Source organism: Dasypus novemcinctus, chromosome 6, assembly GCF_030445035.2.
Source record: "Dasypus novemcinctus isolate mDasNov1 chromosome 6, mDasNov1.1.hap2, whole genome shotgun sequence".
Lineage (NCBI taxonomy): Eukaryota > Metazoa > Chordata > Mammalia > Cingulata > Dasypodidae > Dasypus > Dasypus novemcinctus.
Window position 1 is genome coordinate 51,124,374 of NC_080678.1, and position 25,996 is coordinate 51,150,369.

Genomic DNA, 25,996 nt, shown 5'->3' on the forward strand with positions numbered 1-25,996 from the left:
CCCTGCCCTTTAACTTCTTAATATCATGCATTCTTTCCTTTGTGCCAGCTGATTTTTTATATTGGGGTTTTGTTTTGTTTTCTCTAGTATTTTTTTATTGTCTTTTTCTTTTTTAAAGATAAATAGATCACACAAAACATTATGATAAAAAAATAAGAGGTTCCCATATCCCCACCCTTTGTTTTGTTTTGATTCCTGTTCTAAGTGTGCCAACCATTAAATTCTACTTATTCCATTTAAACAGCCCTTTTTGGGATTTTCAGGTTTTTTACTTAAAATTTTAATTTCTTATTTCTTTTATGATTTTTCCTATCTGTGTACCTATTTTCTAATTTTCATTTTGAAACTTTTTGACACTCTTTCTCCTTTCTCTTATCTCCCCACTCACTATATTTTTAAAATCATTATTCTCTTTCATTTCTACTTTCAGTTGTATTAAACTTACAGATTTTGCTGAAAATGGGTACTCCTTCTATACCACAGCCATATTCTTCAGCATAAATGTACTCTTGGAAGATGTGCATGGTAATTTCAAAATAAAAATAACTTCTACGTTTAAATTTTGAAATTTATCTTCCTGAATGGGGAAAAAAAACATTAAAGAAGGTAGAGCTTTTCGGAAAAAGAACAAAGGGAGATGATCAAGAACAAGTTATGGTAGAGAAATGTAGAAAAAGGTTACATGTAGGTAAATATATAGTGAAGAAATGTGGGTGTGGTGCAACTATAAAGAGCAAATCTCTCAAGTTAGTACGTTTTAATATGTAATTCATAAAGGTCTTTACAAAAATTTATATTCTAAATCCTTGTTTTTTAGGGTAAAAATTCAGTTGAGTCAAGTGAAAAAAATCCAGGTAAATTTCTTTGTTATAGTTTTGAATAATATGTGTTTATATTTGTTTTATTTGCTACAAAAAATAAAATGTGTTTTTTTAATAGATATGAGAAAGAAAAGAGGAAGAGAGGATGAATCGTATAATATTTCAGAGGTCATGTCAAAAGAGGTAAAAATAAAAGGGGGAGGACACATAAGAGTTGATGTTACATAAACCTGTTTTGGGTTTTGAACCACCTTAAAGCTGTAAGGGTTGCTGTTACTTGGTATTTCAGCCTTTTTTTTTTTTTTTTTTTTTTTTAGCTCATATACCATTTTTTAAAAGTCATTTTATTTTATTTTTTATATTCCCTACCCTCACCCCCAGATGGCTCCCACATCTGTCTGCTCATTGTCTGCTTGTCTTCTTTAGGATGCACCAGGAACCAAACTTGGAACCTGCCGTGTGGGAGGCGGGCACCCAATTAATTGCTTGAGCCACATCCATTCCCCCAGCCCATTTTAAATATTCCTTGCTCTCAGGATCGTTCCATAAAGAATAAAATTAATATTGAGAGTATTATTTTAAAATCAACCATAAATATATAGAATATATAAAGTTTTAGCTATAGTAATAAAGAGACTTATTTCATTTTTTAAAGGATCATTAAGAGATCTCTTAGTTAATCTGTTTTGTTTTTTTTTTTTAGATTAGTTTTTCATTTATTTCCCCCGCCCCCCAGTTGTCTGCTCTCTGTGTCCATTCACTGTGTTTTGCTGTGTCAGTTCTCCGTGTGTGTGGTGCCTCTGCTGGGCACGCTGTGCTTTTTTCGCATGGGACGGCACTTCTTGCAGGGCTCACTCCTTGCGCGTGGGGCTCCCCTATGCAGGGGATACCCCTGCGTGACACAACACTCCTTGTGCCGCATCAGCACTGCGCATGGGGCTGCTCACCACACGGGTCAGGAGGCCCTGGGTGTGAACCCTGGACCTCCCATATGGTAGACAGACGCTCTGTCAGTTGAGCCAAATCCGCTTCCCTTAATATTTTGTAGTTATCTCATCAAATATGTTTGTTTTTCCTATTTAATAGTGTATTTCCTCTATACGTGAAACTGCCAGAAAGTTTGAAGCTCTCTACCAATGTATAGTAGACTTTAATCTGCTGCTTGATGTCATCTTACTTTCATAGACTTTTCTGTTTGGTTTTTAAATGGCAGGTTTGTTTTTAGCTTTATTCTATACTGGTTTTCACCAATAATAGCTTTTACTTTACCAATTTTCATGTGTTTATTAAGCACCTTAGTGGACTCTTACAGTGTCAGGAACTCAGAAAAGAGGGCAGAGCCTTCTAATTGTGTGAACAATATGAGCAGAGGCATGGAGGTTAGATTTAGACATAGTATTGGGAAGCAGTAAGGGTACTATCTGACTAGAGCAGAGAAATGTTTTGGGGAAGAATATGGCACCAGCTGTTTAAGGAGTTTGACCTCATCAGAAATTATCATCATAATAGATCGTCTTGTAACCCCAGAACCTTGTTTTAAGAACTTTATTTATCATGTATTCCTTGTTGAAGACTTCTAGGGAACTAAAATCATTTCTAAAGCCAAGACATTTTTTTCTCTTCTCACCTCTTAGACCTCATAAAATAGGAATGAATCAAAGAGCATCTTCAGTTTTGACAAACCTTAAATGTCTTTAGGCATCTTTTTCATGTGTTACATTCTTAGAATTTAAAAATCTGAACTTTATTGCCCACTGCATTTTTCTTTTGTTTGAAATTCAAACTTTTTAGATCTTCAAAAAAGATTATGTTGTATATAATAACACTTGCCTTTACTCTAGGGATGCACTCAACTATTCTCCATTTTGTTTTATCTTTTAATTTAAAACTAAATGTCAGGACCCACTAAATTAATTATTGTACCCACATAACCTGTAATTTGAAAAACATTGCTAATGTGCTTTATTGAAGTATATAGCCAGTCACACAAACTGTTACTGTAATTCATCCAGTGCTTGTTGGGTATCTCCCTTGGGCAAATTTGGTCATATTGGGTGAGATTCTTTGGTAAACAAAGGTAAACACAGTCCTGGGACTTACCATCTACATCTAGTGAGAAATATTTAGACATAAACAGTCAATTATCTTTGGAAAATTAGGTGCTGTAGAGAGCCTATAGAGGGGCTCTTCACTCAGACTTGAGGTTCATGGGAGTTTGCATCTAGGAAGGGACATCTAAGTTGAGACCTGGGGGATAAAACGTTAAATACTTTAAAGGGGAATATGGGGAGTAGTAGAGTAATAAGATAATGGAAAGGTGTTAGAGGAAGAGATAATAGTCGTGAATAAATATCCAAAGGTATGGGAGAACATGGCAAGTTTACAACCTTAAAAGAAATTCAGTTGGCTTAGTTAGGTTTATGATAAGGGAAGAGTGGTGATGGATGAATCTAGAGGTAATGAGGGCGAATTAATGTGATCTGACTTGTTGTCCACAGTCTTGACTTTTTAAGACTATCAGAACAACAGGAAACCGTTAAAGGGTTTTAAGCATGTATTTTAGTACATGCTTCACTCTTGCGTTGAGATTTGTGGGCATACCTGTTATTCCTACCCTCTTTCCTAACAAATTCCTATCCATTCTTAAAAGTTTAACACAAATCTTACCTACTTGCTAAAAAAAATCTCTAAACTTATGAATGCATTTTATGTGTTGTACGACCCAATTGAGCATGCTGCCATGGTATATCTTGCTTTTTCAACTCATCTTTTCTATACCTTCATCATTTGGTCTTTGTCCTTGAATTATAAATTTGTTTTTGTATCTTAGGGGGTTAATTTTTTATTGTATTTCTAGATAACTGCCCTATTTTCTGGTTTATGTCCATGCTTTTTGAAAGAGTAACCTATACACATATTTCCTTCTCCCTCATTCACTGTACAATTCAAGTAGTTTTGTTTCTGTGCCCCGCCCCTTGGTATATTCTGACTGCATGGTCATATCCAAACCAGGAACTTCACCTAGATGCTATTTTGGATTTCCAAATTGTTATATAGCACCAAACCTCTCAAGCTAATGAGTCTTTTTCAAATTTTTTCTTTTTCATTTTTAATTATTTATAGGGTCACCCAAAACAAATTTAGAAGCTATCTGGATCTCTTTATATATCGAGTTTTTACTAATTTCTCTGAAACTTTTTCTCTGTTTTGATTACCACTACCCTGATGTTTATGCCCTTATTTATAGTATCCTCTACTTTTGGTTTCATAATTCTAGTTTAGCTCTTGGTTGTCAAGAGTGCCGAATTGATTTTTCTTAAATTAAAATAGAATTGTGTCCCTCTTGCCCCTAATTATTTTTTTAAAAGTTTCACAAGAAATTACATTTTTATTGTAGATTACTTGTTAAAAAAAAAAAAAAGAACAAACGATTGAAAACCTATTACATTTTAATGTAATATTATTACAAAGTCAATAAAAAAAAAACCTATTACACACAGATAATCACTATGAACGTTTTTGGTGTGTATATGGATTTCCCCCCATATTTTTATTGAAAACTCAAAACAAACATGGAGAATAGTATATTGAATGACCTGATGTCCAGCTTGAACAGTTTTTAACTCTTGACAACTCATTTATTCTATACCCTAGACTATTTTCAAGGAAAATACCAGCATCATATCATTACATGTGTATGTATTTCAGTATGTATTACTAGAAAGGGACTCCTTAAGAAAGCATAACCATAATACAGTTATCACACATTTTTAAAAAATGATGGTAATTCCTTAATATCAATATTGCTGATAGGCTCCTATCCAAATAAGGTACTTTTCCTTTGCAAATTATTCGTTGAAAAAATTAATTTGTTTATTTCATATAATTTCCCACATGGATTTTGCTTATTGCTTCCTTTGTTTTCTGTAAACTGATAGTTAGATATAGAATTTCAATATGATTTATGATTAAATTTTAGCAGAAATACTTCATAGATGATAGTTTTTTTGTTTTTATTTATTCCCAAATTGTCCTCCAAACTGGTTCAATTTAGGTAGTCATTTGAAAACATCCCTATATAAAATCCTTGCAGTTTGAGATGATGAATTTCTATACTTACATATACACATACGGATATGTATGTTAGCCAATTGCTAACATGTCCTGTCATTCTCTCCTGTGCCTCTTTAATTTGAGATAAGCTTAAAATTTCTTCTATTTCATCCTTTGTCCTGTGCACATGCTATTCTCTGCTTTAAATGTACTCTAAATTTGACCTTAATGGTTAAGCTCCAATGACAACTTTTTCAGATAAATTGATATAACAATATCTATCTTAAATCACCAGGTGAGACTCGGGTATTGCTTGTCTCCACATTCTTACCATCTAGTAGGTACTTAAAAATCAGAATACTTCTTATTTTGTATTTTCAATTTGTCCATACCCTTTGCCCAGGATTACAAACTTAGATGTCTGTTTACAGAGGGCTAAAGTGGACTGTAGTTGGGACTGCCTGGTACATTTGGAAGTAAATCCTTGAATAAAGGGGGTCATCACAATTTAACTATAGAGCAGGGCTTGGTAAACATTTTTCTACAAAGAGCCAGATAGTAAATTTTTTCAGCTTTAGATGCCATATGGTTTCTGTTGCAAGTATTTAAGCCATTGTAGACAAACTGTAAACAAATGGGCTTGACTTTGTTGCAATTATTTATTTATAAAAACTGGCTGCTAGCCCGATTGGCCCACAGGCTATAGTTTTGCCAACCTCAGTACTAGAGGAGTATTGCCATGAATTTGGAATTAGTCTAGTATAAACTTATTTTTCAAAAACTGGAATATCTTGGTATCTGTAGAAATATCCCAATGTTTAAATGTTGCCAAATTATTAAGAATTTTATTAAATAAAAAGTATAAAACAGACAAACATGGCTACAGGCTTGATTCTAACTGAAAGCCACCAGTTTGAGGCATTTGTATTTTAATTACCTGGAGAACATTATCCACATTTCCTAGCATAAAATCATCATAACATAAATATTTGTTGAATAAATAAATGAATAAACCTCATTTATGTTTGTTATTTTGTTTTATTTTCTTATTCTTTTAGGAAATTTTGTCTGCGGCTAAAAAAAGTAAAGTAAATGAGGTAAGAGATTTATAATAGAAATTAAGTTCGACAGTTTGCTTTCCTGATTATTGGCCCCTTTTTAATCACCAGTGTACATTTTTCTCACCATTTATCTTGCTTCTTTATCTTTTAAGCCAGTTCATTCATTTATTTCTTATGTACTAATTTTAATTATGGTGTTTTATGCATTTTGATGTACAAATATTAATGTGTGGGTTCCTATAAGTTTAATGATATAAGTACCTGCAACATTCTAGATGTATACATGGAGACATCTTCTCAAGGCTGTGAGGGGTGCCTTCCAAATTTTGTTTGGTTCTGTTTGGGAAGGCTTGATTTTCTTTTTAACTATTTTATATAGAGATGTTCTTTGTTAATCTGAGGAGTATTTGCTATCTAGGGACCTGTAATTACAAGACTGTATAGGGAAGCAAGAAAAATTATAAACACAAAAATATTCACTAATGGATTTGAACTTCTATTACTTAATTTATATAACAAGGTTAATAAACCCTTGGGAAAATTTGATATCATAAAATGAAAGCTTCTATTTGACATCATATAATTTTTTCTATAATTTACACTATAGAAGTGCCATGATTTTTATTCTTTGTTCAGTATAAGAGTTAGTTCATGGTTACAATTATAACATATTAAATATAAGATAAAGTAAGCTTATTTTTATAATATTTAGTTGCATTTTAAAGATAAAAGTCCCAATCCAGTCTTCTCCCACTATATGGAATTTGGCCTCGTTATGTCATTTATCCTTAAATAATAAAGGTCCTTGTATATTTTCAAAGCTCTTGGGCTTTCTTCCATTCATCTTTTGTTTCATATCCTAAACTTTGCACACTTTTTACTGAATGAATTTAGTTGTTACTTTTTTCTTTGTACTATTTTTAAAAGTTTTTTTAAAATTGAGGTTTGATCTCCATGCAATAAAATTCACAGTTAAGTGTTCATTTAGAAGAATTTTGACAACTGTAACACCTGTGTAAACACCGCCCATATCAAGATTTAGAATATTTCCGTTATTGTAGGAGATTCCCTTGTATCCCCTTCCAGTCATTCTCTACTCTGACATTCAGAGGGAACCACTTTCTGATATCTTTGATTAGTTTTGCCTCTTCTAGCTTTCATACAAGTGAGATATATTAGAATTTTTTCTTTTATTTCCACTTCTTCCAATCAACATAATGTCTGTTAAAATTCATTTATGTTAAGTGTATTATAGTTGGTTTCTTTTTATAAAATAAAGTGTAGATCTTTTTCCAAAAGTGATCTTACCATTTTGCTCTGACCAGCAGTACAGGAAAGTTCCATTCACATTATTGTCTCCATTTGATGTTGCCAGTTGTATTAATTTTAGCTACTCTAATGAGTGTGAAATGGTATTTCATAGAGATTTTACATTTTCTTAATTACTAATAATAAGTATATTTACATGTTCTTAATGGCTGTAAGTTTTCTTTAGTTAAGTATCTATTCCTGTCTTTTGCCCATTTTCTTCATTGGATTTGTCTTTATTGTTGATATGAGCTCTTTTTTATAATTGGATATAGTTCTTTACCTGATTTATTTCTGTAAGCAGAAATTTTATTATTAGCTAATCTTTTCTCTCATGGTAAGTGCTTTTTGTGTCTTATACAAGGAATCTTTGCCTATCTCAAAGTAATCCAGATACTCTCTTCTTTTTTCTTCTAAAAGTTTTATGGTTTTGGATTTTATGTTTAGGTCTTCTGATTTATCACAAATAAATTTTTATGTGTGGAGTGATAGGGCCCAAGGTTCAGATTTTTTTCCCACTTGGATAGCCTGTTGTTCCAGCATCGGTTGAATTGACTTAATTGCAGTTTGTACATTCTTAAACTGTGCCCTCAATACGACCGTTCTTCATAAATTGGTACTGTGTCAAAACAAGTAAATTGACACTGTTTAAGTATGTTGTAGAAGTTTTTCCAGTTTTATATAATTTACTTGTTTGCCTGCAATGAAATAACAAGATAAAAGTAAATATTTTTATGTTCCCTAAATGGGAATTTTTTTTCTTTCCTTTTAATGGAAAATACTGAAATTATGCTGTGAGTCAAGGAGATTTTAAGAAAATAATTAAACAAATTCTTGGGTAGCACATTCTAGTTGAATAGTTGGATAAGGGCAATTTTTTCTCCATATCATAAACTTTATTTTATTATTATTATTTTTGTTAGAAGGTACCAGGATTGAACCCAGGCCCTTGTACATGGGAAGCAGGTGTTCAATCACTGAGCTACATCTGCTCCATATTAAACTCTATTATTAAAGAGGTTTTAGATTACAGAAAAGTTACATCAAAAGTATATGGGATTCATGCATACCCCACCCCATCCCACCTCTTCCCCTTTAATAACATCTCACAAGAATGTGTTACATTTGTTAAAATTGATGAATAAATATTGTCGCATTGCTAATAACCAAGGTCTATAGTTTGCATTGTGGTTTACTCTTAATTCTCATGCCCTAAATATGCCCTGTGTTCCACCTATTCTTCCCTCTAAGAATCTCCAGTAAACACTCTATGTCAGTGTTACATGTTCTTCCATAACTACAATTTTTTTTTCCTTATTTCTACTCGGCTGCCCCACCCCCCACCCTTGTCTGCTCTCTGTGTCCATTCACTGTGTGTTGTTCTGTGTCTGTTGTATTCTCCTTAGGTGGCTCTGGTAATCCATCCTGGGACCTTCTGGAGTGGGAGAGAAGTTTTCTTTCTCTTGTTCCACCTCAGTTCCTTAGTTTGCTGTGTCTCACATTGTCTCTTCTCTGTGTCTTTTTTTGTTGTGTCATCTTGCTGCATCAGCTTTCTGTGTGGGCAGCTCCACTCCTGGGCAGTCTGCCCTCCTGCATGGGGTTGTATTCCTCATGTGGGAGCACCCTTGTGTGGGGCAACACTCCACATGGGCCAGCTTGCCATGTGGGCCAGGAGTCCTTGGGTATCGAACCCTAGACTTCCTATATGGTAGGCGGAAGTTCTATCCATTGAGCCATATCTGCTTCCCTGCTACAGTTTTAATAAGTTTACTTTGTCCGTGGTTGCGTTCTCCACTTGTTTATTCATTCCTCAACTTTGAGGATTTTGGAATGGTGATGCCTCTTCTGCTGCAGGTCGAGAAGGGGTTTAGATCTTATGGGGCAGATGGAAGGAACTGTTATGCTTGCAGTTATAGATACTCTCTGTTTTTTGGGGAATGGGGTTGTCCATCATCATTTGGTTCGTTGTCCTGGGCAATCCAGGGAACTGGAGAGTTGTTAGCTGCAACTCTGCTGAGATTCTGGGCTCAACAGGCATATGCAAGATTTAAGTCTCTGAGACACATAGTTAATGAATATAGTACTAATTATAGGCTCAAATAAAAGGGGCAGAGGAATCATGTGTAGAGAAATTATAAGAGAAAATCCTAAAGCTCTTTTCACAAGTGTGTGCCTAGTCCTGCTCTTAATATGTAAGGTTTATTAGAAGTTGTTTTAATTATTTGTTTTTAAATAGCTTTTCATTTGTAGGGCAATGGGAGGGATAACTCTTAATGGTTTTTAGTTAATATGTAGTCTTATTTCTCCATACCTAGTGATTGTAGAACTTGGAAATTTTGGTTAGTAAATATATTTTCTGATAAATAGGGGAGAAAGCATTATGTACAAAATTTAGACTTTTTTCTTTACAGGATGAAAACTCTTCTAATCTCTGTGTAGAAGATCTTCAAAAAAATAAAGACTCAAACAGTATAATTAAGGATAGATTGTCTCAAACTGTTAGGCAGAATACTAAGTTCTTTTTTGACCCAGTTCGGAAGTGTAATGGACAGCCTGTACCTTTTCAACAACCAAAGCACTTCACAGGAGGAGTAATGCGATGGTACCAAGTAGAAGGCATGGAATGGCTCCGGGTAATGAATTGTTGTTTTTAATATAAGACATTGGTTTATCTGTAATAGTCTGTTGATGTGATGTCCCACAGCTTTACCTGTTCCTTTTATGTTTCACTATTAAATTTTAAGCAAGCATTTTTGTATAAATACCTTTTTATTTTCTGATTTGTTTACTCTGAATAAATTTTAGCAGTAAAAAATTACCTTGTTAAAGGCTACCAGTATTTTTTATGGCTTTGATAATGGAATTAATGTTATTGTAACATTATTTTACTGGAAATATTTCACCAGTCAGATGATAATTGTCATCTTTTGGTTTTGTTTTTTTTTTGTAAAGAAGTAAGCCATTGCTAATTCAATAGGTAATTATATCACATTTTGAATACAGTGTATTATTTTGTCTAGATGCTTTGGGAAAATGGTATTAATGGCATTTTAGCAGATGAAATGGGATTGGGAAAGACAGTTCAGTGCATTGCTACAATTGCATTGATGATTCAGAGAGGAGTACCTGGACCTTTTCTTGTCTGTGGCCCTCTGTCTACACTTCCTAACTGGATGGCTGAATTCAAAAGATTTACACCAGAGGTAAGGCATGTTCTTTGTGTTAAAATATTTCATGTTTTATTCTGTTCTTGTTGTTAGAATTAAAAAATAGATCTCCTACTATAATTATACTGATTTCTGCTTAAGCATTACATGTATTTTGATTACTTTTCAATCTAAGCAATGCCCAACTTCAAGTATAAATAGAACAGACAGTGGTAATCTTGGACATTTTGCCTAAAATCTCTCCAGGTGATTTTCAGTACATGAAGATGTTTGATTCATCTGAGGCAGAGCTAGGTAGAATTATTATAGGAAAATACAATTGAGATTAAGTTAAATTGTTTATCTTTATCTCTCAAAAAAGGGAATCTTTCTTTTTTTCTCCAAATAGTTGATCTGTTCTAAAGTTTGTTATAAATCAATATCAAATCTTTTAGATTCCTACAATGTTATATCATGGAACTCAGCAGGAACGTCGACAACTTGTAAAGAATATTCACAAACGGAAAGGAACATTGCAGATTCATCCTGTAGTAGTTACATCATTTGAAATAGCCATGAGAGACCGAAATGCATTACAGGTACATATGACCTTGATTGGTTTCTTTGTAATTGATAACTCATATTTTTCTTAATTCATACGAGTTTCTCACCATTCATCACCATTTGTTTAATATTTTTAATAGACGTATTCCTTTAGTAACTAGAGATTTATATAGGTAACAGAAAGATGGGGATAAAGGCTTTAGTGTCTAACAGTAAAACTAAAGCCTGTACCACTTTATGCTATGGTTATAGTATCATTTTAATTTTTAGAATCATCTAGACATGGACCTAATCTGAGTATTTTACAGATATGTTTATGATATGGTTTTAATATATATAATTTACATGTTATTTCACTTAATCAAATAAGGATAGGATATTTTAAAAGTATTTTGAGATTATCACATGGCATTATGGGCTAATATTTTCATATCTTTGTTTTTCTCATTTATTATACTTGGTGTTTAGTCTTCTTTTTTAAGCAAATCAATTTTAATGATAAATATTAATAAAATATACAGTTCACCCAAAGTGTACAATCAGTGGTATTTGGTATAATCATATAGTTATTTTCTTTATTTTTATTTGATATTGTACTTTTTCTTGATAATGTATTTTTACTGATAACCATATTTTTCTTAATCCTCAAGTTATTATAATGCGATAGGAAAATTGACTTTTCTCTCTACCCGGTGCTTTTATAAATTCATTTATTGGTGTTTTGAACTTTTTCTTTCCTCCCTTTTCCATCTGTTTCATTAAGAATTGTTTACTGCTTCATTTTTTTTTCTTTCTCTAGCTATGTAATGTTTACTACATTTTTTCCTGCTTAAATGGGACCAGGAAAATAAATAATGAAATCAATGTAAAATTAAAACACATAAGTCATAAGTAGAGTAAATATGGCTTGGATAATAATCACCAGTATTTATCAGATTTTACTTGTGTGCTGGTGGAACTTTGAAATGATTTCAGAAATCTTAACTCAGGCATTAACAGTTTGTGAATAGGTGTAGCAGTAAAAAGTATTAAAACCATTTAGTTACAGTAAAAGTAATATACTTGTGGAAAAATACAGTGACCAGAAAGATTAAAATTGTACCTGTGATTCTCCCTCTGAGAAAGAACTATAGTTAAAATATAGGTATAATTTATACATAAGGCCATAGTATACTTTTTTCTTGTAACTCTGGTTTTCTACTCAATTATTTTATATGAAGAAAACCTTTCAAATTATTTAACTCTCTCCATCCAGCCCATATTAAAACAGATAAGCTTCCTTGACTATTCCATTTGCCATTGGCTAGAAATTTTTTAGTTTGCCTCCTCCCTCTCCCCCCATGGCTTCCTCATCTGTTTGCTCATTGTTTGTACTTGTCTGCTTGTTTTTTCTCTTTAGGAGGCACTGGGAACTGAATCTGGGACCTCCCCTATGGGAGGCGGGTGCCCAACTGCTTGAACCACATCCTCTTCCCTATTTTGCCTTTTGCTGCGCTTATGGTTTCATTTCAAGGACCTTAGCGTTATTGGGGTGGTAAGAGTGAGGGTGCAGAGCTCTTATTCCTGAGTGGCAGAAGAGTATGGGAGCTCACTTCCTAATTTGTTTCTCAGATTGTTTATCATTTCTGTTTCCTAGGATTTTCTCTTTCATTTGTAAAGGATGTTTTATATTTTATTTGATCTTTCTAGGTAGGTGTGTGTTAATAAGGGATTATTCAGGTTATCTGGTTTGCATACTGCCAGAAAAGTAAGTTCCTTTCAAGTGGTTTTTAATTATAAAAATGATACATATTGTAAAACATGTAAAGTAAATTGCAAAAAAAAGATGCCCTATATCATACCCTTCCCCAGTTCGCCAATTGCATTACCCAATGGTACCTACTGATGTCAATTTTGTATTTATTTTCAGAAGTGCTGTATATTTATATATTTTTACATGATAAAATTTTTTAAACTATATGCTTGGTCAAGATAAAAGAGCAGAAATACTCAAAATAAATTAAAATGACAACTTTATGGAAGTAAATGTTGGTTTTCAGTGAAAATACAAATTATTATCTTCGCTCTAGAAAAAAAGGGAAAAACTTAAACCAATATCTGTAAGAAATTTTAAAAGTCAGTAAATTAAAAAACCTGCTAGTTTCAAATGGAGGCTTCAAGAATGAAAATTCTAATTTATTTAATGCTTCAGAACATATGGAGCTAATATAACATTTACATTCTAGTTTAGGAAGCTAATAGAACACTAATATCAAAACTTGACAAGGTCCTAGAAAGGAAAATTACAGACTGCTTTGAATGTGAATGGAAAAATCTCAAATACTTAATAACAGGTGAACTCCAAGTAATATTTCATGACCTAGTGAGGTCTGTTCCAGGAAATGTATTAATTTATCCCATTGATGAATCAAAAGAAAACATAGTATGGTCATTTGACATATGATAAATCAACGTGCAGTGCTAATAAAAGAAAGAAATTTTATTTCTAGAATTATTTTTAGGTGAAATTGTGGGATCAGTATTTTAAATTTTCTCCCAATTCATTTTCTAGAATTGCTATTGGAAATACTTAATTGTAGATGAAGGACACAGGATTAAGAACATGAAGTGCCGTCTTATCAGGGAATTAAAACGTTTCAATGCCGATAACAAACTTCTTTTGACTGGTACTCCTTTGCAAAATAATTTATCAGAACTTTGGTCATTGCTAAACTTTTTGTTACCAGATGTATTTGATGACTTGAAAAGGTAAGCCAGTTATTTAACTGTCCTCTGTATTTTCCTAACCTTCTCAAAACCTGTGCTCTTAGAATTAAATCCTTTCATTCTGGGTAACTAAATTAAAATGATAGATTTTGGCAAGATTTTTGTGGCGCATATTATATATTCTGCTTTTGACACAAATTATATGACAGCATACATAAGGTTGTTATTCTTATGAACTAATTAAAAGAAAAATGTTGATTAGTACCTTAAGAAAATACCTTGATAATACGGCTTTGCTTTTCTTAACTTTGTAAAGAAAACACTTTCAAGTGGATTTTTCTCATTTTACACTTATAAAAACACAGATAGATAAATAAGTTAAAGATATATCTACTCTCTCCTTATAAGGAACCCGAGGTATAAGTTTATTACTAAATATAACTGTTTAGTGCCAAAATATAAAAATGGTTTTCAGAAAATAGTAATGTGCTTAGAGTAGAAGGGGAGATCATCCTAGCAAAAGTTAAAAATAATTCAGATAGAAATTTTTCACAAAATCAGAGGTCAGAAGATACGCTTTATACTTATTTTGGCATCAATGAAGTTAGAAAGTGAAATGATTTTGAAATTATAATTTTATCTATTGAGAATGTATTCTAATTTTGGTTCCCAAATACTGGCCCAAGGCCAGGCTGTCACTGGGGGGGGCTCTTATTAAAGACAAGATTTCCAGGTACTCACCCAGTTTTACTGAGTTAGAACCTCAGGAAAGGAACTAGGAATTGTTTTTGTTGTTTTGTTTTGTTTTAAACTTGTCAGGGGATTCTGAGGTACTGCCAAGGTCGGTAATAACTGGATTAACTACTACATAAAGATTATTAACATGTTTTGCAATTGGATTGACAATCTGATGTTTTCTACTATAAGTTAAAAATAGCTACATGCTTGTATTTGGTTCCCTTTTTTTTTTTTAAAGGAGGTACTGGAGATTGAACCTAGGCCCTAGTACATGGGAAACAGGAGCAGGTGTTCAACCTTTTGAGCTACATCTGCTCCACCAGAGAGTTATTTTCTATAATTCTATTAAAATGTTTAATAAAATACGTACCTAGTGCTTATTTTTATACTATTGGCTATTTTAATAAATTTGTAATTCAGAAAAGTGTCCCTTTTAAGATCATAGTTTTTGATGTTGGTTCATAATCACTTTGAATATGGTTGTTGTTTTTTTGTTTTTTGTTTTCATTCTAACCAGAGAATTGAAATTGAGAAATTAGGTTAAACAATATCCATGCATCATAATGTACAGAGTAATATAACTTTAAAATGTTAAACTTGTACCATGCTAAATAAATTGAGTTAATGTGAAAGGTTAACTTATAATCATTTTTCTTTTCTAGCTTTGAATCTTGGTTTGACATTACTAGTCTTTCTGAAACTGCTGAGGATATTATCGCTAAAGAAAGAGAACAGAACGTATTACATATGCTGCACCAGGTTTTCACTTTTTTCTTATTCTTTTACCTACTGTACATTCATAGAGTCAAAAGGAATTCTAGAGCTCACCTTTATAGTAGAGGTATGGGGACTCCCCAGATTTAACTGATTCCTCAATTACTTCCCCATTCCAGAGTCACATGGGTTTTGGGCTGAATTGTAGTGTTTACCCACATTTTGCTCTTTTTGTGTATATTCTTTTTTTTTCTGTAAGGTTACAAATATGTTTTTCAACCAAAAAATAGAAATGTTTGGTTTTTATTCAGTGTTTGCCAGTGATATTTGTATAATTTACTTTCTTTCATGGCCTTTGTCTAAATCTTTATTGGCTTCTTGCTTCCTTCCTGCAGTCCCTACCCCATGCTACTTATCTTTACTTTAGACAGACATAATCTTTGAAAATCTCTTAACCATTTTTATGTGGACCTGAACACCTTCTCCACTGTTCTCTGACAATTTTAGTCATTGTTTTCTTAATTTTCCCCCCTTCCCAATATTATTCCCTAGCGGTATGTACTGAATGATGATATTTTGTTTTTCATCATCATATCTTTTTTTTTTTTCCTCTCCCCTTCCCCCCCACCCCGGTTGTCTGTTCTCTGTTTCTATTTGCTGCATCTTCTTTGTCCACTTCTGTTGTTGTCAGCGGCACGGGAATCTGTGTTTCTTTTTGTTGCATCATCTTGTGTCAGCTCTCCGTGTGTGTGGCGCCATTCCTGGGCAGGCTGCACTTTCTTTCGCACTGGGCGGCTCTCCTTACAGGGCGCACTCCTTGCGCGTGGGGCTTCCCTACGTGGGCGACACCCCTGCGTGTCACGGCACTCCTTGCGCGCATCAGCACTGTGCGTGGGCCAGCTCCACACGGGTCAAGGAGGCCCAGGGTTTGAACCATGGACCTCCCATGTGGTAGACGATCGCCCTCACCAGTGGGCCAAGTCCACCGCCCATCATCATATCTTTTCAGGCTCTTTTCTGTCTCTGTAATCACATATGTATTTTATCTATATTTTATGAGGTACAAAAACTTTAAAAAATAAAATTGTTCCTTAATGTAGTCTTTTTTAAAAATCCCATTAATATATCAGAAAATTATTTTCCTCTTAATACATGTAGATTTAACTAATCATGCCAATAGTTTTTGTTTAAGGAGGTACTGGGAACTGAACCCAGGACCCCATACATGGGAAGCAGTTGCTCAATCACTGAGTTACATCCACTCCCCAATGAGAGTTGTTTTTTTTTTTTTTTTCGCTTGTTTTTTAGGAGGTACTGGGGATCAAATCTGAGACCTTGTACATGGGAAGCAGGCAGTCAACCACTTGAGCTTCATCTGTTTCTCTAATAGTTTTTAATAGCTGTTTGGTATCCCATTGTCTTGTCATGCTATAACTTTATCTCTTGTTTAAAAACTTTTCTCTACATTAAACAGAGCTGAGTATCTTAACTACAGCTTCACCCATTTCTGGTTATACCTTAGGATTAAATTCTTGGAAATAGAGTTTCTGTTCAAGAGTTTGTACAGGGAAGGCTTTTGACACATAGCCAAATTTTCCTTCAGAAAAGATTTATATACCATTTTATATTGCCTCAAAAAAAGTATGAAAAGAACTTATCTGCCCAGTATTCATACCAACTTTGAAGATGAGAAGTCCTTCAAAATGTGTTATATCAGAGGTGAAAGAGGACATGAGTTTATAATAACTATGTTAAAGATAAGGCATTGGTCCTTATCTGCAAATGTTTCCTTTCCCCTTTACTTTGTTTGGGTAAGTTTTTTGTATGAGTATGTGTAGAAATCTTTATACTTCCAAGTACCAGTAATTGTTAGAGAGGTTTTTAAGTGACCCACATTGTGAATCATTGGAAGGAAACTATTTATTAAAGAAGAGTAGATGTGGTTTGGAATGAGATATCATTATCATCACTAGATAAATACATGTAGTTTAAGCACAGTTTAAGGGCTTTCATAATAAGTTTCTGTCCTTAAGAAACTTAATTATAAGTCAAGACAATGAGAACTTACAGAATTTGGCATTTACCAGGGGACTTGATAGGCCATCCAGTAAAGCCTTCTTTCTTATACAGGAATCTTTGTAAAGATATTCCTAAAAAATGATCATTGTCTGATTGAATATTTGTACTAACCATTATAGTTAAATATTTCATAAGGAAGCTTCATTATATTTTTTTTAATGAAAAATTTCAAATTTACATGAATAATTAGATTGAAAGATGATAATGAGCTTTCATATATCTGTTATCCAAATTCAATAATTTATCAAAAATGGTTGCATTTTTAGAGAGCACTAACCAGAACATTCTATGTAATGTTATGCTTAAATTTTTTTTTGTAACTTTTATGCATTGGTCCTAATTCTGCTTTATAGAATTTCTAGGGAAAAAAGTCTTTATTGAACATGAATTCAGATTACTTGGACACAGTTTTAAATCCCTAATATATTTTCTTTATGAAGTTTAATTAATTTCCCTGGTTTCCTAATTATTTTCTATATGAAAGTGTTTCCAAATCTTTTAATACCCTTTAATGTCTTCTAACCTGCTAGTTTGTCAGTGATCCTTTTCTTTTTTTTCATTTTGGAAAGTTTACTGAAGTATGTCATTTGTATATGAACATACATAAACAGTAGTGTATACTGAAAGTTGAAAACTTACAAAACAAGCTTGTATAACATCATACATCCCACTACAAATATGTTGCATTGTTGTGAAATGTGTAATAAGTTATGAAATAGCATCATGAAAGTATTGGTAATAACTAGTCCATATCTTACATTAGTTGTATTTTCCCCCAACCCACCCTATTATCTTTTTATTCCATAAATCTTACATTTTATCTAAAATGTACTGTCATTGGCATTTGGTATAATCACCGATTTGCACATTCATCACTTCAATGAATATTAGAGCATGTTCATTACTCAGAACAACCAAAAAACCCATATCATACTCTTATGTTAGCACTACTAATTATAAATTCTATGATGTGCTTTCACCATTTCTATTCATTTCTAAGCACAGGTTAATCTTCTGCACAGATTAAACCTCAGTTTTCCATTCTCTAATCACATTCTTCTCCCTGGTACCTTATATTCTAGCTATTAACTCCATCAGTTTGCTCATTACATTTAGTTCATAATAGAGAAATCATACTATATTTGTCATTTTGTGCCTTGCTGGCTTCACTCAGCATATCCTGCAGGTTCATCCATTTTGTCCTATGCCTCATGACTTCATTTCTTCTTATAGCTGCATAATATTCTGTCATATGTATAAAACATAGTTTGTCTATTTATCAGTTGATGGACACCTGGGTTGTTTCCATCTTTTGGCAATTGTGAATAACATTGTTATGAATGTCGGTATCCAGGTATCTGTTCGTGTCACTGCTCAGTCTTCTAGGTATATACCTAGTAGTGGTCTTGCAGCATTATATGTTCTATATTTAACTTACTTAGGGACTGTCAAATAGTCCTCCACAGTGGCTGTACCATTCTACATTTCCACCAACAGTGAATAAGTGTTCCTATCTCTCCACATCTTCTTCAACACTTGTAGTTTTCTGTTTTGTTAATAGTGGTCTTTCTAGTAGGTAGAAAGTGATATTTCATTGTAGCTTTGATTTGCATTTCCCTAATAGCCAGCAATGTTGAACATTTTTCCATGAGTTTTTTTTTAGCCTTTGTAGTTCTTTAGAAAAATGTCTATGCAGGTCTTTTGCCCTTTTTTTTTTTTTAAGGAGGTACCAGGGATTGAACCTGGGACCTCATATGTGGGAGGCAGGTACTCACCAATTGAAATATATCTGCTCCCATTTGCCCATTTTTTAATTGGGTTGTTTCCCTTTTTATTGTGAGTTGCAGGATCTCTTTATATGTCATGGATATTAGGCCCTTGTTAAATGTGTGCTTTCCAAATATATTCTTCCTTTGAGTATGTTGCCCTTTTTCCCTCTTCACAAAATCCTTTAAGGTGTGGAAGTGCTTAATTTTTAGATGGTCTGGACCCTATTATGTATTTTTTTCTTTGTTGTTCATGCTTAGAGTGTAAGGTTTAAGATTCTAGCTTTTACATTTAGGTCTTTGATCCATTTGAGTTGATTCTTGTATAGAGAATTAGATAGGGGTCATCTTTCATTCTTTTGATTATGGGAATCCAGTTCTCCCAGCACCATTAATTGAAGAGACTGTTCTGTCCCAGAAAAGTAGACTTGTTAGGCTTATCAAAAATCAGTTGACTATGGAGGGTGAGGGTCTATTTCTGAACTCTCAGTTAGATTCCATTGATCAGTGTGTTTATATCTCAATACCACGCTGTTTTGACCACTGTAGCAGTATAATACACTTCAAAGTTAGGAAGCATGAGTCCTCTGACTTTATTCTTTTTAAAGGATGTTTTTGGCAATTTGGGTGCCCTTTCCTTTCCAAATAAATTTGGTAATTGGCTTACCTGTTTCTAGTAAGTCATCTGTTGGAATTTTGATTGGTATTGAATTGAATCTGTAAATCAGTTTGGGTAGAATTGACCTTGTCATGATGTTTAAGTCTTCTAATTCATGAACATGGAATTTCCTTCCATTTGTTTAGGTCTCCTTTGGTTTCCTTTAGCAGTGTTACGTATTTTCTGAATCTATATCCTTTACATCCTGGTTAAATTAATTCCTAGATATTTGAGTTTTTTTGTTGCTCTTATAAATGGATTTTTCCCCTTGATTTCCTCCTTAGCTTGCTCATTACTAGTGTATAGAAACACCACTAATTTTTGACTGTTGATCTTGTATCCTTCCATTTTACTGAATTTATTAGCTTTAATAGCTTTGTTGTAGATATTTCAGATTTTCTAAATACAGAATCATGTCATCTACAAATACTGTGAGTTTTACTACCCTTTTTTCAATTTGGATACCTTATATTTCTCTTTCTTTCCTAAATACTCTAGCTGGAAGTTCTAGCATAATGTTGAATAACAATGATGACAATGGGCTTCCTTGTCTTGTTCCCGATCTTAGAGGGGAAGCTTTCAACCTCTTCACATTGAGTATGATGTTGATTGAGATTTTCATATATGCTTTATTGTGTGAGGAACTTTTCTTCTATACCTATATTCTGGAGTATTTTTATCAAAAAAGATGCTAGATTTTGTCAAATACCGTTTCTGCATCAATTGTAATGATCGTGTGTTTTTTCCTTTGATTTATTAATGTGGTTTATTACATTGACTTTCTTATGTTGAACCACCCTTGTATGCAAGGAATAAAACCTACTTGATCATGATGTATTATGCTGTTGGATTCAATTTGCAAGTATTGTGTTGAGAATATTGCATCTGTATTCATTAGAGAGATTGGTCTGTAATTTTCTTGTAGTAATTTTCTTTATAGACAGTGTAGGGGGAAGTGGATGTGGCTCAAGTGATAAGGCCTCTGCCCACCATATGGGAGGACCCAGATTCGATCTCCGGGATCTCCTGGTGAAAAAGAAGAGAAAGTGTGCCTGTGTAGGGAGCCAGTGCCCACACGGTGAGCCAAGTGCCCACGTGGGTCCTGTGTGGTGAGCCATGCCCACACAGCAAGCCAGGTGCCCATGCAGTGAGCCAGTGCCCGCACAAGTGAGTCACATGGCAAGATGATGATGCAAAAAAAGAGAGACGAAGGGGAGAGTCAAGGTGAAGTGCAGCAGAGATCAGGAACTGAGGTGACACAATTGACAGGGAACCTCTCTCCACACCAGAGGTCCCCAGGATCAAATCCTGGTAAATGTTAGAGGAAAAAGATAAGAAGACAAAAAAGAGAAATAGATACAGAAGATCACACAGCGAATGGACACAGACAGCAAAAACAGCAGGGTCGGGGGAGGAGAATAAATAAATCGTTTTTTTTTAAAAAAAAAAAAACTAAAATTTTTTAAAAAGTCCATGTAGGTTTTATGCCTCAATTATATTTTTAATCTCACTTATTGGGTCTTTCATTCCCACAAGCTTTGTTATTTTTCTGTCCTGCTTTCAAATTTTTCTTGGTGCTCACTCAGTGTTGTCTTTATTTTGTTTTTTGTTTGTTTTGTTTTTTTGTTTGTTTTGTTTTAGGAGGGACCAGTGATTGAGCCCAGGACCTCATACATACTAAGCAGGTACTCGCCCATTGAGCTATACCTGCTCCCCTCAGTGTCTTAATATATTTTATTTATTTAGCTATGTTGTCCTTCAACTCCATGATTGGATTTAGGAGATCCGTATGAACCTCATTAATGAGCTGTTTCAAGTCTTGTGCCTCATCTGGAGCTTTCATTTTTTCCTTTGCCTGTGTTATAGCTTCTTTTTTTGTAAGGCTTGTAAATTTTTTGCTGATGTCTAGGCAGCTGATTCTAATGCTGAATTTATTTCGATATTCAGTTTCTCTTGTCTAGGGATTTACTGTTAAGTAACTATGTGCTACTACTACTACCCCTGTTCTTTGGCTCTTGGTTCAACTTTATTTATTTTTTTATTCCTTAAGGATTTTATTTATTTATTTTTTAAATTTTATTTATTCATTTTTTAAAAAATACTACCTTAAAAAAATGCGAAGGTCCCCATTCACCCCCACCGCCCCCACCCGGTTCAACTTGTTTTAGATATTTAGGATAGCTCCTGCTTTACTGTTCAAACAAAGGCTAAGAGCCCAGTAATAGGATGCAGACCAGTTTCTAAGGGCCATTGAGAAGGGGACAGTAAAGGCACCTGCTTGCCTCCTTCACTTATTTTTCCCTTTTTGTGCACTTTTCTAGTCTGGCCAGCAGATGACGATCATTGGCAGACCTCTCATTTCAGACTCCCAAGTGCTAGGGGAGAGGTGCATTCAGTGTAACACTGCTGTGGGTGGTACAGAAGCAGTGTCCTCAGTGCTGACCAAACTTCACAAACAAACTTTCTCTGAAGCTGTTCTTCTGCCTTGGGTGACCACATCCTCCCTCTCTCTGCCTCCTTAGCAACCCAGCCAGGGGCAGTGGGAAGGGTGTTTGAGGAGCTAGATTATTTTTAGCTCCCTGCAGGCTCTCAGTGCAAACAATGCCATAACCCTACCTGGCCTGGAAGTGTGAGACCCTTTCAATGTATGAGACCAAGTTTGCTGGCCAAAGTCTGAATTTGCTGTAGGCTGTGTCCTTTCCTCTCCCCTTTCTTATGTAAGAGGACCCCTTCAGACACCTCAGTCCACAGACTGTTGTTCACTCTAAGTGGGGGAAGGGCATCCGCAAGTGGGGGGATGGGCATCCACAGCTGCTTCTGCTGCTTTACTAAAGGAGCCAGCTGATACTTCTTTCCTTTGCCCCTCTCTCTTCTGGGTTATGTCTCACCTTCCCCTGGTGTTCTGAGCCCCAGAGCAGTACTCCAACAGTCTCCATCTATTTTTTTCTGGGAGAGCAGTGATCCCTCTGCCTCTCTAATCCTCTGTCTTCCAAGAAGTCCCCTGCTGACCAGTCAGGCAGTGTAAGCTGGATTACTACAGACATGGTTATGAACTTTACAGATGTAGGGATCTTCCTTGTGATGGACAATAGAACAAAAATCTCCTATCCATATTGCATTTTAAAATCAGTTACATCAAAGGACGCTAACGTTTTTTTTTTAATTTAACACATTTTTTATAGATATAGTCCAATTTTATAATTCAAAAACACCCTCATTTTTAGAATGTTAGACTTAGTTTTCCCATAAATAAAAACTTTAAAATTTTGATGCTCTTATAATCTGCTTACTAATTGTTAATCCATTTTCAGTCTTAAAATCTGCTTTCACTTAATCTTTTTATGATTAACCTTCAAAAATTTTATCCCATTTACAGAAATATAACCTTTAAAATCTAGGTTGTCTAGTATAATTGGCATTAAAATTTGTATTCTGCCCAGTATGTTTTTTTAAAAAAACAAATGAATTTTATTGCTATATATTAATAAAACATGCATTTATCCAAAGTGCACAACAGTGGTATTTGGTATAATCACATAGTTGTATATTCATTACTTAAGTCATTATCAGCATTTTCCTTATTTCAATATTAATAATAATAAGCAAAAAACAGATAAGTAAGCAAAAAAATTCTTCTCAATCTCTCTGTTTCCCTTGCTGTACATAGTTTCTATTTCTGGCTATTCTTGCATAATTATTTATTAAGCAGTTTTATTGAGATATATTCACAGACTATACAATCAATCCAAAGGGTATAATCAATGGCTTTTAGCATAATTAAAATGTACATTAATCACCACCAAAAATTTTAGAACCATTTCATTACTCCAAAAGGAAAAACTCCACTTCTAATCATGCCTTCCTCAGCCCTACGTAACCAGGAATCTAATTTCATCTTTATTAAATGGAATCATCCAATATGTAGTATTTTGTGTGTGGTATCCAGTATGCATTTAAAAAAAAAGAAATTTTAGTGCATCTATGACAAACCTGGAGCAGTTAAATGTCTGCTTGTAGGTTTCCACTATAGATGGAAGAAAAAGAAGGTCCTCGTGCTTTCTGTCCGGTTGTGGCAGCCAAGATTGAATGGGGAAATACAGGGAATTCTAAAAATGGGGAAGGGGAAATAATCTTTGCAACTCAGAAATAAACAAAAACAAAATAAAAGGCAAAAATTAAATATAATTTAACTTTGCACATTAATATGCATATTACAAGTGTCTTCAAGAAATTTTTTGACAAGCCCTCTCTAAAGTACTGTGTTCCCATTTCCCCAGCATTAAATATTTTTTAGCTGAAAATAATATATGTACATGGTAAAAAGTTTTTGTAAGTATGAAAATTAGGAAATGAAAAGTGAAAATTTCTATTCCTTTCCCTCTTCCAAAATGTAAGTTTCTTACTATCCTTCTAGAAAGCTTGTGTGTGCACACCAGCAAATCTATTTACAAATACCTGTGTATAAGTCCTGCAACAATGTAGGAGTGCCTCCTTCCCCACACATTTTCTGTTTCTAGATAACATTAAACTTTTAAAATATTTGTTAGTATAATTGGTGGCAAGATATATCTCATTGTTTTAATGTTCTTTAAAGATATGAACATCTCTAATATTATTTATGGAATATTTATTTTCATTTATGTCCTCATAATTGCCTATAGTCGTACTTGTTTCTGGGTTGATGTCTCCCAATATATTTTCCTCTGATTATCGGTAATGTTTTTTTTCTGGTGTCGTCTCTCTGCTTAACCCTATACTTTTGGGGTATTCTAAGTACAGAACCCTAGCGGTGAGGTTTATGTGTAAACCCATTGTCAACTCCTATTTGAAAATAGAGCTGTTAAGAGCATAAAATAATTTTAAATATGTTTTTATGTTCTTTTAAAGGCCCAAGCGATTTAATAATGGTGTAGCCATCTATTACTTCTTTGTTTTATTTGGAAATGTTGTGATCACTTTCCATTACTCCAGCTAATGACAGAGTTATTTTAAGCATAAAGTTCTCTAACTTCTATAAGGAAACTTTCATGTCTACAACTCTGGGTTGGTTGGTTATTTTTTCAGTAGTCTAAAATCTGTAAAAGTAGTGAGCTATAACTGAAAATTTTTCCCTTTGACCCTAAAAAGTAAAATTGCTATCTTTTTATTTTTTAAGCTATTCAAGATGTATCCTTGGAGTTTTTTTAAAAGTTAGTCAATTGTGAAATACTATGGAAAATCACTAAATTTGTCATGTGTTTTCTGATCTAGGAAAATTTTAAAGAGGTAATATTTTATCTCACCTTTGCAGATTTGGTGATATTTATATAGGTAGAGAAAGAAACAAAAGGGGTTATGGGAGAGTATTCTTAAAAAATAGGAATGCTTACTATTTATATATTTATGTTTAAATTTTAGATCCTCACACCTTTCTTACTGAGAAGATTGAAATCTGATGTTGCTCTTGAAGTTCCTCCTAAAAGAGAAGTAGTGGTTTATGCACCACTTTCGAAGAAACAAGAAATCTTTTATACAGCCATTGTGAACCGTACAATTGCAAACATGTTTGGATTCAATGAGGTAAAAAGAGAAGTGGGGGGAGCAGATGTAGCTCAGTGGCTGAGTGCCTGGTTCCCATATTCGAGGTCCTTAGTTCATTCCCCTGTACTTCCTAAAAAATAAAATTTTAAAAAAGAGAAGTGGACTTGAAATATACTGTAAATGGAACTTTGATAGTGTATTTCATGCTTGATTTCAGTCTTCTGTTCATCACCTGTTTTCAGGACTTGTCAAGGGTGAATTGCTAACCAGAGAATAAGACCAATGGCAAAAAGTGTGTTGTACTGCTAGTAATTCTTTGGTCCTTCTAAAATTCAAGCTGTGTATGGTCCATGCTTCAACTGCTTTACTATCATCTGGAATGTTTGTTAAAAATGTAGGTTATTAGTCCATATTTACCCTTAGCATCCTGCTAAAATGGAAATGTATTTATAATTCTTTTACAGGAGGTTATTGTTGGCCAAAAGGATTAATAGAGTATTCCATCTGAAAGAAATATCTGCTTTAGTTATCCAGCATATTACAAGAGTTGAAGCTGGGGTGTGATTATCTTTATTTTGTAACCAACATTAGAAGACCATTAAATTGTGTTTGTATGTCCAGATTGTTGACTATATACTATGAGCCTGTATATTTTCAAAATACTTAGCATTATGCATTTTTAAGTATAATCATTAGTTTCTCTTTCTCCCTTTTAATAGTAATAGACTGAAGGCAGTCTGTCTTTTTGTCTGTGAGGAATTTAGGGTAGTTGACTACTGTGAGGAATTCCATTGTGATATCACACTAATCCAAAGAAATACTCTCTACAGATTTCTGCAGCCTTTTTCAGTCCTAAATGATT

At 33.8% G+C, this 25,996-nt stretch overlaps 1 protein-coding gene and 1 non-coding gene across 3 annotated transcripts in view; both read left to right on the top strand.

Moving 5' to 3' along the window:
- The window catches only part of HELLS (helicase, lymphoid specific), a 51,759-nt gene that overhangs the window by 13,262 nt on the left and 12,501 nt on the right, over positions 1–25,996 (top strand). For both annotated transcript variants that reach the window (XM_058298801.2, XM_058298802.2), the window contains exons 5-13: positions 818–854; positions 940–1,004; positions 5,933–5,971; positions 9,655–9,876; positions 10,264–10,446; positions 10,845–10,988; positions 13,505–13,701; positions 15,060–15,156; positions 25,012–25,173. In XM_058298801.2, the coding sequence (XP_058154784.1) occupies positions 818–854; positions 940–1,004; positions 5,933–5,971; positions 9,655–9,876; positions 10,264–10,446; positions 10,845–10,988; positions 13,505–13,701; positions 15,060–15,156; positions 25,012–25,173 (1,146 nt within the window). The remainder of the gene's footprint in view (positions 1–817; positions 855–939; positions 1,005–5,932; positions 5,972–9,654; positions 9,877–10,263; positions 10,447–10,844; positions 10,989–13,504; positions 13,702–15,059; positions 15,157–25,011; positions 25,174–25,996) is intronic.
- Positions 23,588–23,716, top strand: LOC111764852 (small nucleolar RNA SNORA31). The gene has a single exon (XR_002797357.1). It is a non-coding gene; the product is annotated as a small nucleolar RNA SNORA31 (small nucleolar RNA).